The sequence below is a fragment of the Synchiropus splendidus genome, chromosome 4, assembly GCF_027744825.2.
Source record: "Synchiropus splendidus isolate RoL2022-P1 chromosome 4, RoL_Sspl_1.0, whole genome shotgun sequence".
Lineage (NCBI taxonomy): Eukaryota > Metazoa > Chordata > Actinopteri > Syngnathiformes > Callionymidae > Synchiropus > Synchiropus splendidus.
Genome location: NC_071337.1, coordinates 450,997 through 464,826, shown reverse-complemented (window position 1 = coordinate 464,826; position 13,830 = coordinate 450,997). Strand labels below are relative to the sequence as shown.

General features: G+C 59.6%; 3 protein-coding genes across 7 annotated transcripts in view; 2 read left to right on the top strand and 1 right to left on the bottom strand.

The window, feature by feature from the left end:
* The window catches only part of atp2b1a (ATPase plasma membrane Ca2+ transporting 1a), a 40,004-nt gene extending 37,990 nt beyond the window's left edge, over window positions 1–2,014 (top strand). Inside the window, exon 2 of one of the 4 annotated variants that reach the window (XR_008414424.1) lies at window positions 15–159. Coding sequence is in view for 3 of the 4 variants with exons in the window: in XM_053863698.1 (XP_053719673.1) it covers window positions 15–386 (372 nt within the window). In the remaining variant the exon portion in view is untranslated. Of the gene's footprint in view, window positions 1–14 lie in introns of all 4 variants that reach the window. The other 3 variants (XM_053863698.1, XM_053863699.1, XM_053863700.1) reach the window with 3 other exon arrangements.
* Window positions 2,015–2,265: 251 nt separating this feature from the next.
* On the top strand, window positions 2,266–8,874 carry mest (mesoderm specific transcript). 2 transcript variants are annotated; one of them, XM_053863711.1, is made up of 13 exons: window positions 2,266–2,586; window positions 3,275–3,392; window positions 3,846–4,027; window positions 4,087–4,166; window positions 4,231–4,308; window positions 4,372–4,508; window positions 5,300–5,358; window positions 5,448–5,488; window positions 5,548–5,618; window positions 5,693–5,794; window positions 5,852–5,928; window positions 5,999–6,062; window positions 6,764–8,874. In XM_053863711.1, exons 3-13 carry the CDS (start codon window positions 3,874–3,876, stop codon window positions 6,879–6,881), a joined length of 981 nt encoding a protein of 326 aa, XP_053719686.1. In that variant the 5' UTR covers window positions 2,266–2,586; window positions 3,275–3,392; window positions 3,846–3,873; the 3' UTR covers window positions 6,882–8,874. The 2 variants fall into 2 exon arrangements, with proteins under 2 accessions (XP_053719686.1, XP_053719687.1); XM_053863712.1 differs by having other exon boundaries at window positions 6,141–8,874.
* Window positions 6,920–13,091, bottom strand: copg2 (COPI coat complex subunit gamma 2). Its single transcript, XM_053863703.1, has 22 exons — window positions 12,932–13,091; window positions 12,517–12,569; window positions 12,316–12,396; window positions 12,183–12,254; window positions 12,034–12,113; window positions 10,695–10,770; window positions 10,532–10,624; window positions 10,220–10,464; window positions 10,026–10,159; window positions 9,692–9,948; window positions 9,529–9,624; window positions 9,219–9,462; window positions 9,070–9,145; window positions 8,463–8,566; window positions 8,274–8,399; window positions 8,135–8,203; window positions 7,886–8,067; window positions 7,699–7,828; window positions 7,539–7,636; window positions 7,328–7,466; window positions 7,160–7,258; window positions 6,920–7,095 (listed from the first exon to the last, which is right to left on the bottom strand). Exons 1-22 carry the CDS (start codon window positions 12,966–12,968, stop codon window positions 6,965–6,967), a joined length of 2,622 nt encoding a protein of 873 aa, XP_053719678.1. The 5' UTR covers window positions 12,969–13,091; the 3' UTR covers window positions 6,920–6,964.
* Between the last annotated feature and the right edge of the window lie 739 nt (window positions 13,092–13,830).

Sequence of the window (13,830 nt, the reverse complement as noted above, 5' to 3'; positions counted from 1 at the left end):
CTGCCCCCCTGCAGATCCGGGTGGTGAACGCATTCCGCAGCTCCATCTCCCTCTATGAGGGTCTGGAGAAGCCCGAGTCCAGGACGTCCATCCACAACTTCATGACGCACCCCGAGTTCCGGATAGAGGACTCGGAGCCCCACATCCCGCTCATCGACGACACGGACGCGGAGGACGAGGCCCCCACCAAGCGCAACTCCGCCACCCCGACGCCGCCCTCGCCCTCCGCCTCCCCCACGCCCGCCACGCCCCTCGCTCCCTCCCCCTCCCCCAACCAGAACAATAACGCTGTGGAGAGCAGCAACCACCTCCTGCCGGAGGGCACCAAGTCAGGAAGCCTGTCGGCCCCGGCCAGTCCCCTGCACAGCCTGGAGACCTCCCTCTGACTCGGCCCAGGGGGAGGGGGCGGGGCCTGACGCCCCCCACCGCACCACTCTGCACCCCCTGGCTGTCACTGGGGCTGAAGCCAGACTTGGATCGGAACTGTTTTTATCATTCTATTAATATTATTATTGTTATTATTACGAGTGTGTGAGAGTGGGGGGGGGGCGGCTTCTCTTTTCTCTGGATGGTGTTGTATATTTAGCTCCTTCTGCTCATTGGAAATGTACTTCTGCTCCATTGGCTGTTAATATTTTGACTTATTTATGTTTTTTGGAGAAAAGCAGGTCTGTTTACAAAGTTTGTAGATACTTTTTTTTTTCTTTCAGTTGGTAGGCAAAAGAGCTTCCTGATGTCAGATGCGTGGCGCCGGGACACATCCCAGAGGGCAAACTCCGAAACTGCTGTATTTTCAGGAGAAAGTGTTTCTATTGAAACTCAACTATTTTTGCCTGCAATTTGTTTTGTTATATATTTGTAGATACAACTAGAAACTTCTAGCCAAACCGCTAAACACTAAGGCTTGTATAGACCCGAGGTGGCACCTGAGTCCACTCACTTGGCTCTAAATACTCTTCCATTTCTTGATCGTTTTCATGTGCACAAGAACTTCTGGGTTCTCTTTTCATTCTTCTCTTGTGTTTGAGGATTTCCACATGTTGAAAGGTTTTGTGTTTTTGCTTTTGCGTTGAAGGGAGTCTGGGGGTCCGTGTTTGTCAAGCATCGTCCTGAAGGGAGGGAAGCGCTCACCGGCACCTGTCCGTCACTTGTGCTTTTGGCCAAACCTCTGGAATCGGACGAGCCGGCGGATCAGAGGCTCGCGTGCGTCCAACGTGAATGTGCCTTGGCTTTCATTGGTCGGAGCCACGCGGTGGCGATGCTTGAGAAAGGCGGACCCTCTTTTGTCGTTGATCTCGGAACACGATCCCCCCGCCCTCGCCGGTTCCCTCAGGCTCAGACAAGACGTCACTGAAATCTCTTTTCCGCAAAGTTTGGTCTGGTTTCACCGCGACGACCCGTCGCTGCCGTTGATTTATGAATGCTGTTTTGACACCTGATGTTACTGGAAACACTGAAGATTTGGGCGGATGCTCTTTCCCAAAATAAAGCGTACACATACACTGGGATCTATCTGCACAGGGTACTTTGTTTCCTAGCGTTTTGATACGGATCGTACTCAGATGTACCTTTGTATTTTTATGACGATAACGGATGATGCCTTTCATCACGCTCAACTCACTTTGGATGGTTTGACACCGATCACATTCTCCGGGGGGATTGTTCATCTCAGGGTGAAGAGGGACTTTTGACATGTCAGGATGGACCTCACTGGACACGTGGAAGCACTCGCTCAATTGTTCCCCGCTCTGGTGTGTTTCCCTTCCTTCACAGACGGCGGCGACGACGACGACGACGACAGCAGCAGCTGGAAGGTGGTAGAGACAAACAGAATCCATCCACGGACGTTTGTTGTGTAGCTTCTTCCTGTAATGGGGACGAATGTTTTCCATCTGTTTTATGGATTATTATTTTTTTATCTTTTAACATTTGGAAATAAAAGTACAGTTCATGTCTGTTTATCTTGAGCATTTTAAGTGGATATCGTGGTTGGATTTACATTTGAAACTTGTCCAGTAACGTGTATGGTTTTTCAAAATAAAAGTGTATTTAGCCTAACAGCAGCGCCACCTTGTGATTGACTGGACACGCGCCTTCGTTTCCACGCCACTAGATGGCGGTTCACTGTTTGCTCGTCAGACAAGTCGGTGCGGTTTTTTGTTTATTCCCATTCGTTTCCGGATTGTTTCAGTCCAGGTGTCAGCGCTGCTCATGTCCCGAAGCCTCTCCTTCTGTCACGGGACAGGGACGCGGTGTTGCCTTCACCCAGGCGAGTTCGGGTCCAGTCCAGTAGGTGGCGCTGCAGCGCCGAGAATCCCGCCGCTCGAGCCGTCCAAGATGGTCTATAGTCAAGGAAGAGCAAGTGCCGGACTGGTTTCCTGCCTTCGCTTCCTTCAGCTCGTGCCGTGGCAGATAGGGATCGCGTCAGAGTGAGACCTCTTCCTCTCGTAGCTTCTCGTCACCACCAGTTTCCGCTTCCGAGGACTTCGGACTCTGTGGCAACAACAACCCGAACTCGGCCAAGTCACCCGTGGAGCCCGGAACCGTGGTCCAGGCGTCGCACTCTCCGACACTGTGCCGTGCGCGGTGAGTTCTCTGACGCTCATCCGCGGGCGCGCGCGACTGGCGCGGCAGCTCCAGCTCCGGTTTCCTCCCAGTGACAGCGACCTCGGAAGTGTTTGAGCGGCCGCGCGCATCTGCCCTCTGACGACGGACCGTCAGGGACCTGCAGAAGGCGGATGTGACGTCAGAGTCGAGAGCCCGCGTCTCTCTCGTGAGGGGACGGTGCTTCCGGCTCCTGACGCTTCTGTGGTTGGTTCGGCATCCGTGAGACGGTGCGCACTGATCAGCCGGGTCCTTGTGCGTGTGAACATGTTGTTCCACTGCAGTGGCTGGAGAGCGAGCCACATCTCAGACCCACTTCTGACCGACACTCGGGCGTCATTGTTGATGTTGTGCGCGGCTCCTTGAAGTCAACGGAAGAAAAGCACCGCAGTGTTTAACCCGCGTCCCACCACCAGGGGGAGTTGCGCCTTCTTTCAGGAAAGTCACGTGATCGTCACCACAAGCGCGATGGTCCAGTGTTCCTCACCGTGACCTTTGACTTGGGCCGTGTGGTCGGGAGCAGTTGAGCGACCGGGCGGCGGCTCACTCGGACTTTATTGATCCGTTTGGTGTTTACAGTGATCCGTGGTTTGTTTAGAAGTGTGTTCATAGTACAAGAAGCACCAGAGAGCTGCCGACTAAACAGCGTTTGTTGTGTGTTCTTTTGCAGCTTCAGGGACTTTTGACATTAGAGAAAGGTCACTATATAACGTGGCGCGTGTGTTGGAGGCCAGTAGGGCGAAGTCCAACAGCTTTTGTTGACGTTTTACAAGGAAGGACCAGCACAGGTACATTTGGTTTTTGCAAAGTGAAATCTCCAGAGCCACCCTCCCTGGTTCCCTCTCCCTGGTTCCCTCTCTCTAGTTCCCTCTCTCTAGTTCCCTCTCACTGGTTCCCTCTCTCTAGTTCCCCCTCTCTAGTTCCCTCTCTCTGGTTCTCTCTCTCTGGTTCCCTCTCTCTAGTTCCCCCTCTCTAGTTCCCTCTCTCTAGTTCCCCCTCTCTAGTTCCCTCTCTCTGGTTCCCTCTCTAGTTCCCTCTCTCTGGTTCCCTCTCTCTAGTTCCCTCTCTCTGGTTCCCTCTCTAGTTCCCTCTCTCTAGTTCCCTCTCTCTAGTTCCCTCTCTCTGGTTCCCTCTCTAGTTCCCTCTCTCTAGTTCCCTCTCTCTGGTTCTCTCTCTCTGGTTCTCTCTCTCAGGTTCTCTCCCTCTCTAGTTCCCTCTCTCTGGTTCTCTCTCTCTGACAGAAATGGGACTCCCCTGCTCTGACTCATCATGAGGGAGTGGTGGCTCCACGTGGCTCTGGTCTGCCTCCCCCTGCTGGCAGTCTTCCTGCACATCCCTCCCCCGCAGCTCTCTCCGTCCCTCAGCAAGTGGCTGTCCGGCGGCGAGCACTTCCTGTTCCGGGGCAGGAGGATCTTCTACAAAGGTCTGGGCGCCGGCCTCTGCTGCGGCCGCCGTGGGTGTTAACGGCGTCTCTCCCCGCAGACTCTGGTGGCTCGGTGGGCAGCTCGGAGGTGGTGCTCCTGCTCCATGGCTTCCCCACCTCCAGCTACGACTGGCACAAGGTAGCGTGGCGCCGGGCGCTGGCCAGGAGGCGGGGCCTGACGCTGCTCTGCTGCTGCCCCTCAGGTGTGGGAGCCTCTCAGGCTGCACTTCCAGCGGGTGGTGGCCCTGGACTTCCTGGGCTTCGGCTTCAGCGACAAGCCGGTGGGTGAGCTCGGCGCCGCGCCGCACCGCGCCGCAGCCTGACGCCCTGTGTCCCTCTGCCAGAGGCCGCACCGCTACTCCATCTTCGAGCAGGCATCGCTGGTGGAGGCGCTGCTGAACCACCTGGGCCTGAGCCGCCAGCGGATCAACGTGCTGTCACATGACTACGGCGACACCGTGGCGCTGGAGCTGCTCTTCAGGTGCGGGAGCCTTGTTGCCTCTGTCTGGTTCCTCCTCTTGTCTCTCTCCGCCTCTCCGTCGGCTTCTTCCTCGCCTCTGTGTTTGGCTTCACCTTCATGTGCCTTGTCTTCTCCCTGCTTCATCGTCCTCTTCGTCGCCATTTCTGTTTTGGCTGGAGTGGGAGGGGCAGAGGGCGGGGCTTGTGTGTGCCGTGATGCGTGTCGAGGAACGACTCTCACGACAGGTCGGATGAATGTCCCGTGTCCAGTCTCTGCACCAGTGTCTGCTCGAGTCTCTGCTCAAGTCTGTGCTCGAGTCTCTACTCAAGTCTGTGCTCGAGTCTCTGCTCGAGTCTCTACTCGAGTCACTGTGCAAATCTCTGCTCAAGTCACTGCTGGAGTCTCTGCACGAGTGTCTGCTCGAGTCTCTGCTCGAGTCACTGTGCAAATCTCTGCTCGAGTCACTGTGCAAATCTCTGCTCGAGTCACTGCTGGAGTCTCTGCACAAGTGTCTGCTCGAGTCTCTGCTCAAGTCTCTACTCGAGTCTCTGCTCAAGTCTGTGCTGGAGTCTCTGCACGAGTCTCTGCTGGAGTCTCTACTCGAGTCACTGTGCAAATCTCTGCTCCAGTCTGCACGAGTGTTGTTGTCCATCGACGTCCATCAGACCAAGCATCACTGTGACAATGAAAATATGGATCTGGACCGTGCTCCGTGGAGTCGGCTCTGTTGTTGGACTCTGCAGGGGAAACGTCGAATTTCCACCCGTGCGATTGGTCAAAGTCAGTGTGTGTGTGTGTGTGTGTGTCTGCAGGAGCGAGCAGAACCGAAGTGGTCATGTGATCTTCAACAGCCTTTGTCTCTCCAACGGAGGTGAGTCCCGAGCTGAAGCCGCCAGAGAGCGCCATCTAGTGGGCGGCGTCCACTTCCACCTCCTCAGCTCCCAACGTCTTCTGCTGCAGGAATCTTCCCGGAGACCCACCAGCCCCGGCTGCTGCAGACGGTGAGTCGGGGTGACGCGAGCCGCCGGGCCCCGGCTGAGCGTGTCCCTCTGTCCCGCAGCTGCTGAAGGACTGGAGGCTCCTGGCCGCCGTGCTGAGCCGCCTCACCACCTACCGGCTCTTCCAGCGAGGGTAGCGTCCGGGGGGGTGAGTGCCGCCGCCGTGCCACGCCCACTGACGCCGAGGCCGTCCGTCCGCCCGCTCAGGCTCGGCGAGGTGTTCGGCCCGTACACGCAGCCCAGCGACGGCGAGTTCTGGGACATGTGGACCGCTCTGCGCTACAATGACGGCAACCTGGTTCTGGACAGGTGAGTGTGCGGCGGGTTCCTGCGCCAGAGTGAGCCCACGCTGCCGTCTCCACGCAGCGTCCTGCACTTCATCGACCAGCGCCACCAGCACCGCGACCGATGGGTGGACGCTCTGACCTCCACCAGCGTGCCACGTGGGTCCCCGCAGCCGTGGCCCTGGACACTCACTCACTCACTCACACGTGTGTCTCTGTGCCCCTGCAGTGCACATGATCTACGGGCCCCTGGATCCAGTCAACCCTCACCCCCACTTCATCCGCCGCTACCTGTGAGTCCCCCCTGTTTTCCAGCTCACACTCGGCTGAATGAGAGCAGGAGCGCCACCTGCTGAGCCTCTCTGTCGCAGCCTGATCTGGTCCGCTGGAAATTCCGGTGCTGGATCGACACATTGCGCATGTTTTACCTTCTGACGTTTGCTGGGAAGCGCACGCGTCCATGGTTACATCGCGCAAAGGTTTTTTTTACCTATTAATATCGTGTTTTTACTTAAAATAGTCTAGATTTAGAAATAGTTTTTTTTTATCCCAACAATACAAACAAACTCAGGCGCCGCACCAGGGTCCACATCAACCTGGTTCAGGGCAGAAGCGCTCCTGTCGAATCTGTGTGAGACGGCTGTTTCCTGCTCAATATTGATCACGCATCGGAAGCAATCGGCAACACAACAATTATTTCAAAGATAAATCCCAGCTTTACGCGATATGACCAGTAAAGACACATGCGTGTTGCTAACATCCGGTTCCAGTCCCGGAACTTCCAGCGGACCGCCTCAGGTGGTGCCAACAGGAAACAGGCTCCTGTCCCGAGGGAACGCGTTTCCAAGCTCCGACCTGACGCCAGAGTGTCGCGGGCGGGCGGGCGAGCGTGTGGGGCCGCCGCTCGCCTGGCGAGGAGTGGCAGGTTGAGCTGCTGTGAAAGGTGGCTCCGCCCCCGGCCAGGGTGAGTCTGAGGCTTGTGTGGCTCCTGCAGGCAGCTGGTCCAGAGGTCAAGGGTCAGCGTCCTGGACGAGCACATCAGCCACTACCCGCAGCTGGAGGACCCCAGCGGCTTCCTGGACGCCTACCTCTCCTTCATCCACTCCTTCTGAAAGAGCCATTAAAGACATCCTCCACACGCAGCTGGCGCAGCAGACTTTATTACAGGTGACAGGGTGAAAAGGTGGCGAGGCCTTCAGCCCACGGAGGCCAGGATCACGTCCACCACCGTCTCGTCTCCGCTGCGCACCGTCACCTGCATGGTGACGCCGTCCGCCAGCGCCAGACGGGCTCGCACCAGCGCGTCGTGGCCCCCGCGGAACACGCCTGCGGAGGAGGGACAGGTCAGTTCCCGGTGACGGCGCCGAGCGGGGCGGGGCGGGAGACTCACCGGCGAGGAGCAGCACGTGCGAGTTCTTGTTCTCGGGAACTTTGTCGGAGCGCTCGCAGGGCTGCATTCCCAGGAAGGAGACGATGTTCCCCACGGCCTCTGGAGGGCGAGGGAGCAGAGTCAGAGGCCGGGAAGCCCAGACCTGCACCTGTCACAGCGGCTCCTTACCGTCCAAGGTCCTGACGGACGCCAGGGCAAAGGTCTCTTCCTTCTCGTTCTCCTCGCCCACTTCCTCCCACGCGGCTCCAAAGTTGGGCTTCAGCACCTTCTGGATGTGGTCGGCCACGGTCACCTCCAGGTCCTCGAGCTGAGACCACAGCACATCAAGCGCTGCCCACCCGGACCACGACCTGGACCCGGACCCCGACCCTCTACCTACCACGTACTCGTCGTCGTAGCCGTCGTCGTCCGGCTCGCCCGTGTTGGGGTCGCAGTCCCTCACCAGGTACTTCATGGTGCAGCTGAAGGTGCAGGACACTGGACACAAGGGGGCGGCGTGTTAGAGGGCGGCGAGGGAGGGGTCGCCCGCCGGAGCCCACCTGCCGCAGGGTCGTCGTCCGGCAGCCGCACCAGCGTGTAGCAGGAGCCCGGCTGGCTGTAGGGGAGGCTGGCGGCCGCCACGTGCTGGATCACCTCGTAGGCTTCCGACGGCTCCATCTGCACCACCACCTGCGCAGAGAGCGGCGTGAGGCAGCGCCCGAGGCGAAGGCCGGCGGAGGGCGCTACCTTCTGCAGCAGCTGGTCGTTGAGCGTGTTGGTGCAGTCGAACTGGAAGACCATGTGGCGGGCGAAGGTGTGCTTGACGCAGCGCACCACGTACTCCGTCTCCGCCTCCGTCAGCTGCACCGGCTCCGACGACTTGAAGAGGGCGCCCAGCGCCTGGAACTCTGGGATGGAGGCCAGTTGTTCTGGGGGGGGGCGGAGGCAGCGTGAGAGCCAGGACGTGGCGGCGCCCGCGGCTGGCCGGACACTCACCCTGGTAGATGTCCTGGCGGGACGGCGCCAGCTTCTCCGGCAGCTTGCTGCTGGCCACGGGAGCCATTTCTGCAGAGCGAAAGCTGCGGTCAGCCATGGAGGGGAAAGAGCGTGGCGGCGGCGGCGGCGGCGCCCTCACCTGTCTTCTGCTCCGTGATGGGAGCGGTGGCCAGCGGCACGCTCTTCATGTCGAAGGGCTTCTCCGAGGGCTCCAGCGTGTACTGGTGCAGAGACTTCTCCAGGCCGGGCACCGACACCGACAGACCTGTGGGCGGGGCACGCAGCGCTTAGGAGCAGAGCGAGGAGCGGCGGCCAGGGCGGCGCTCACCGTTGAAGATGTAGGCAGCGTTGAGAGCCTTCTGCTTCTGCTGGAGGACGTTCATGTAGAAGGTGGCTCGGTCCCGGACCTCGTCGTCGCTGTCCATCATGCACCTGCAGCGGGAGCAGCCCAGGTCAGTCATGCAGCGAGTGCGCACTGAAGCCCTCGCGAGCACCGAGAGGTGAGGCGTCATGCCACAGGTGACCAGCAGGTGGCGCTGAGTGGACCGGTCTAAAACCGAGAGCGCCATCTGGTGGCCTCTGAGCACACCTCGCTCGTCAGAGCTGAGCCGCAGCCACCACCACCACAGTATTACTGTAGTTCTACATATGGAAACGTGAAGAACAAAGGTCAATACCATAACATGTTTTGGAGTATTTTGCCTGTAAGTGTCTATGAATAAAGTACAAGAAAAGGTGTATTCAGAAGGTCCAGGCTGAACAGCTCTGCTGGACTGTTGGGCTTCACGCTTCAGGCTGGTTCTGGTTCTGGTCCTGAGGAGAGGCTGCGGCTCTCGCTCTGGTCACTCGAGTGACGAGTCAGACTCTAGAGTCTCCCGAGTGCTTTTGCTTCTCCGCTCCGTGTGTGTGTGTCAGGTGAGGGGGGGCGGACGCACCTCTGCATGAGGACCAGGACGCTGGGCAGCAGGTCGTCGTTCTGGGCCCCGAACTTGGCCAGAGCGCTGACGGCAGCTGGGGAGAGCAGAGCAGAGCAGAGGTCAGCCTGGGGAGCAGAGCGCCACAGACCCGGGAGGCCAGCGCCCACCTGCTCGCACCGCCTCGCTCTCCAGCACCACCCTGTTGAAGATGAAGCGGATGTACTTGGAGGGCGCCGGGGTGCGGGGCCCCTCCTTGCCCAGCAGGTGCAGGATCTTGGTGGCCAGCACCGTGTGCTCGCAGTCCTCGATGAACTCGCACAGGTGAGCCAGGCCCGTCTCCTTGCTCTCCGGGTTCTCCTCGATGATGCTGATGATGCAGTCCACGATGGCTCGCTTGTACTCGAAGCCGCCCTGCGGCCAGAGGAGGGGGTCACGGGAGGGTCACGGGGAGAGTCGCAGGGGGGTCGGGCCACTCACGTCGTCGCGCAGCATGTTGGACAGGAAGTTCATCATCACGCTGTGCTTCCTGGGGTACTTCTGGCAGAGGGCGCTGATGGCCTGGACCACCACCACCTGAGGAGCAGCACAGCACAGGCTGGGCACGGCGGCTGGGCACGGCGGCGGCTGGCGTCGTCCCTACCTTGAACTCGTCGGAGATCTCCGAGACGAAGGAGGAGATCTGCTTCATGAGCCGGTCCACGCTGCTCTCGCTGCCCGTCTTCAGCAGGGTGGTGATGGCCAGCGTGGCGATGCTGCGGTTGGAGTCGGTGATCAGGTTCTCCAGGTCCAGGTTGCAGGCCGTCACGGCCGACGGGTGCTTCATGGCCACCTTGTTGAGGGTGCGCACGGCGGCGTAGCGCAGCGCGGCCTTGGGAGAGCTGCAGAAGAGCTGCAGCACTGCAGGAGACAGACACAGAGGAGGCGCGTGAGAGGGCCGGCCGGGCTCCGCCCCCCGCGCCGCCGACAACACCCACCGGACACGGCGGGCGCCAGCTCCCGCGCCGTGCAGTTGGGCATGTGCACGATGGCCGACGCCGCCTCGTACACCACCATCTCGTTCTTGTTCCTCAGGCAGCTCTCGATGAAGTCGAACAGGGGGCTGTCGTGCCTGCGGAGGCCAGAAGGGGTCAGCGGGGTGGGCGGGCTGGCAGGGCTCGGCGCTCCTCACCCGCCCTCCGTCTCCTCCAGCAGCCGGCTGGCGATGCGGATCAGCATGCAGTAGGCGAAGGGCGACTTGAGGCCGGACTTGGTGAACTTGTTGAGCATCTTGGTGACGGCCAGGCGGTCGCTCTTCCTCAGGTGGTACAGGAGGCCCAGCGCGTGGTACTGCACCATGATGTTGTCGCTGGACGCCGCCTCCTGAGCCTCGTTCACCCAGCGCTTCACCACGTCGTAGCTCATCTTCACCATGTGCTGATGACCAACAGGAGAGGCCGGTCACTCCAGGGCGCCGCAGCCCGGGGAGCCGCCGCTGACCTACCAGAGAGGAGACCAGCGCCGAGCTGGACACGCTGGGCACCTTGTCCACGATGGCCTGCTTCATGTAGCGCTCGATGGCCTGCAGCATGGTGGTCTGTAGGGGCGGCAGGGACATGGTCAGTCGGGCGGGCGGGCGAGCGGCGGCGCGGTCGCGTGACACTTACGTCAGTGATCCTGCAGAGCGCTCGGATGGCGGGGCCGCGGTACACGTCCTCCTTCCCCGTCATGTCCTTGGTCAGGCTGCGGCGGTGACACACACAGAGCAGACGTGAGAGGAGACCGGAAGGCTGCGTGACGCCCTGAGGCGCCGGGCATGACACGCCGCCGCCACCGTCTCTGCTCCCGTCACGCTCAGACTGAGACAGTCCTCGCAGACATGAGCACAGGAGCCGGACGTGGAGCCCATCGACACTCTACTGTCGGACTCTGAGAGAGGGCGAGGCCTGCCACACCTGGCGCTGCAGCCGCGGCTCATGGTGCACGCGCTGCGCTGACTCCGTGTCACGAGTCACCCCCCACTGCTGAGCTGCCCTCTGACGCCAGAACAGCCCGGCGCAGATTTCTGCCCACCGCTTCCTTCGGCTCTCCACTAAACCACCCACTGAAGTCGGTGTTTTCCTTCCATTACACCAACCAACAACACTGGCTGAAGAGCTGCCACCTTCTGAAGCAGAACAGACTGCACGGGACTCAATATAAAGTGCATGTGTTGTACTCCGTTTCTCTTCAGTGAACGGACCAAAGAACCCAAGAAGGGATCTGCAGGTGGCGCTGCAGCATCTGTAGGCTTCCGGAACACGCTGCTTCGTTTCCTCATGTTCACACTGTGCCGTAACATTCTGAAGAGTAGCGTGAAAACCAAGGGCGTCTCATTTCATTTCATTCCTTGTCATGTGGTCGGTGGCTCATGATGATGTCACCAAGCCCATCTTACCGCGCTGCTCGATGGGTGCAGCCCCGAATACGTGTCTTAGTCTTAGTTAGTGTTGATGTGGCAGTGTTTCTCTGTGGAGCCTCTGGACAGCAGTCTGGGGGTGAGTGAGTGGGTGGGTGGGTGAGTGAGTGAGTGAGTGAGTGAGTGAGTGAGTGAGTGAGTGAGTGAGTGAGCGAGCGAGCGAGCGAGTGAGTGTGTGAGTGAGAGTGAGTGACTGTGTGAGTGAGTGAGTGAGTGAGTGTGTGAGTGAGTGAGTGAGTGAGTGAGCGAGCGAGCGAGTGAGTGTGTGAGTGAGAGTGAGTGACTGTGTGAGTGAGTGAGTGAGTGAGTGTGTGAGTGAGTGAGTGAGTGAGCGAGTGAGTGACTGTGTGAGTGAGTGAGTGAGTGAGTGAGCGAGTGAGTGACTGTGTGAGTGAGTGAGTGAGTGAGTGAGCGAGTGAGTGACTGTGTGAGTGAGTGAGCGAGTGAGAGTGAGCGAGTGAGCAAGAGTGGAGCCTCTGGACAGCAGCTCCCACACATGGCGGCGCAGCACGAGCTGTAGTGAGTCTAGAGAGGGGGGGGGGGCCCACCTGCTGGTGACGATGATGACGTCCTCGGAGATGTTGGCCATCTCTTTGATGGTCAGGTAGCACATCCTTCTCAGGGTTTGCTGCGTGTGGAGCACAGCACAGTCACCCAGGTGAAGCAGGTGAGCCAGAACCAAGAGTGAGAGCCTTACGTCGTTGGACTGGAAGAGGCGCGTCATGGCGAAGAAGGCCTCGGTGGCCTCCGTGGTCCCAAAATGTTCCCCCTGCGAGGTGTCACCGGGAAGAGTCAGCTCTGGCAGAGCGAGGTGGAGGGGGCGCGCTCACCTGGTTCAGCAGGTAGATGATCTTGGTGAGGATGTGGAGACATCGCCGTGGGTTGATGGGGGTCTCGTTGAAAATGCGAGCCTGGAAGAAGAAGCAGCAGCAGCCACGAGTCGAGTCAGGTCGGGTCGGGCGGTGAGGTGCCCACCGTTCACACCCCACAGTGGAACCATCCCACCCCGGCGGGACGGCCAGCGCACTCACCTCCTGAAGGACGGCGCTCTTCTCCAGGTGCTGGAACGGGTTGGAGCCGCTTCCTGCAGAAGAGAGGAGACAGTGGAGGCAGGAGCTCGGCACGCCTCTGCTACACAGCTGGTGGGCGACTGGATCGACTACTCGGTGCTTGACTGTATCGGCCGTGACTGTTGACGAGCTCGGTATTCGACTATATAGATGTGCGAGACAGACACCGTCCAGCTACAACACAGTAGACGCTAACCACGTCAGAACAGCGTCACGAGCCACACACGACCGGACCCGTGTGCGTCCACGCCGGTCCCGCGGCGCACACGACCGAGTGTTTGGGTTAGAGCCCGAGCTAGCCGCTGGCTAACAGGCCTTAGCTTCTGCAGCGAGCGCGAGGCCCAACAGCGGCGTGTCGCTCGCGCGCGAGACTCACCAGACTCCTCGTCCTTCTTGTCGAACTTCTTAATCATTTTGTGTGCGAGCCGCCGGCCGGACACGAGTGCAGCTCTGGTTCTGCTTCTTCTTCCACGTAGCCGGAATATCCCACCTGACTTCCGGGTGGCGCGACACGTCAGCGGGGCGTGCGTCACGGATGATGACGCGAGCTCTGCGCGTGCTCACCAGCAGGGGGCGCAGCTTCTCAGCGCGGTCCCTCCGTCCGCAGCCTTGAATCGGAGTCAGAGTCAGAAAGCATGGCCTGTGTTTTGGCCGCTGGACCCGCTTCCTGTGGACGTCACGCCTTCACGCGCAGTTTCGCGCCTGGATCGTCTCCCCAGGAGAGAAGCGCGCGCGCGCGGCAGCGAATGGTTCCAACAAAGGTGGAGCTGGCAGCTCTTGAGCGTCATCTGCAGATGATGAGAGTCACTGTTCTGTGAAGATGAGATGGACGTGGAGGAGACAGCAGGAGCCTGAGACCTTCCCATCCATCGTGACTACATACATGGCTCATATGGAACACGCCACACGGAAAACACGTCCAAACACCCAGAGGCATGATGGGGGCAGGTTGAGGCTGTGTGTTGGACGTTGGTGTCCTGAAGAAGAACAAAGGCCACGCTCCTCACCAGAGACTCCTCACCGTCATGTCCTGCCACAAAGTACACACTGGTGACAAGAACCAAGAATCTATCTCTCTCGAGTTCATTCTGAGCAGCGAGTTCCAGGCCCGACGTGTGTCAGACCGACTTCACTGCGATGAACCTCCTCACCTGTTTCATCAAGAAGAATGGAGGCGTGAGGAACCAAACCGACCTTTTCGTGCCTCTTGTTCTGCAGACTCAGACGATGCAGGTGGAGAGCTGGGAGAACCCTGGCTCTGGGCCTTCTCTCTCT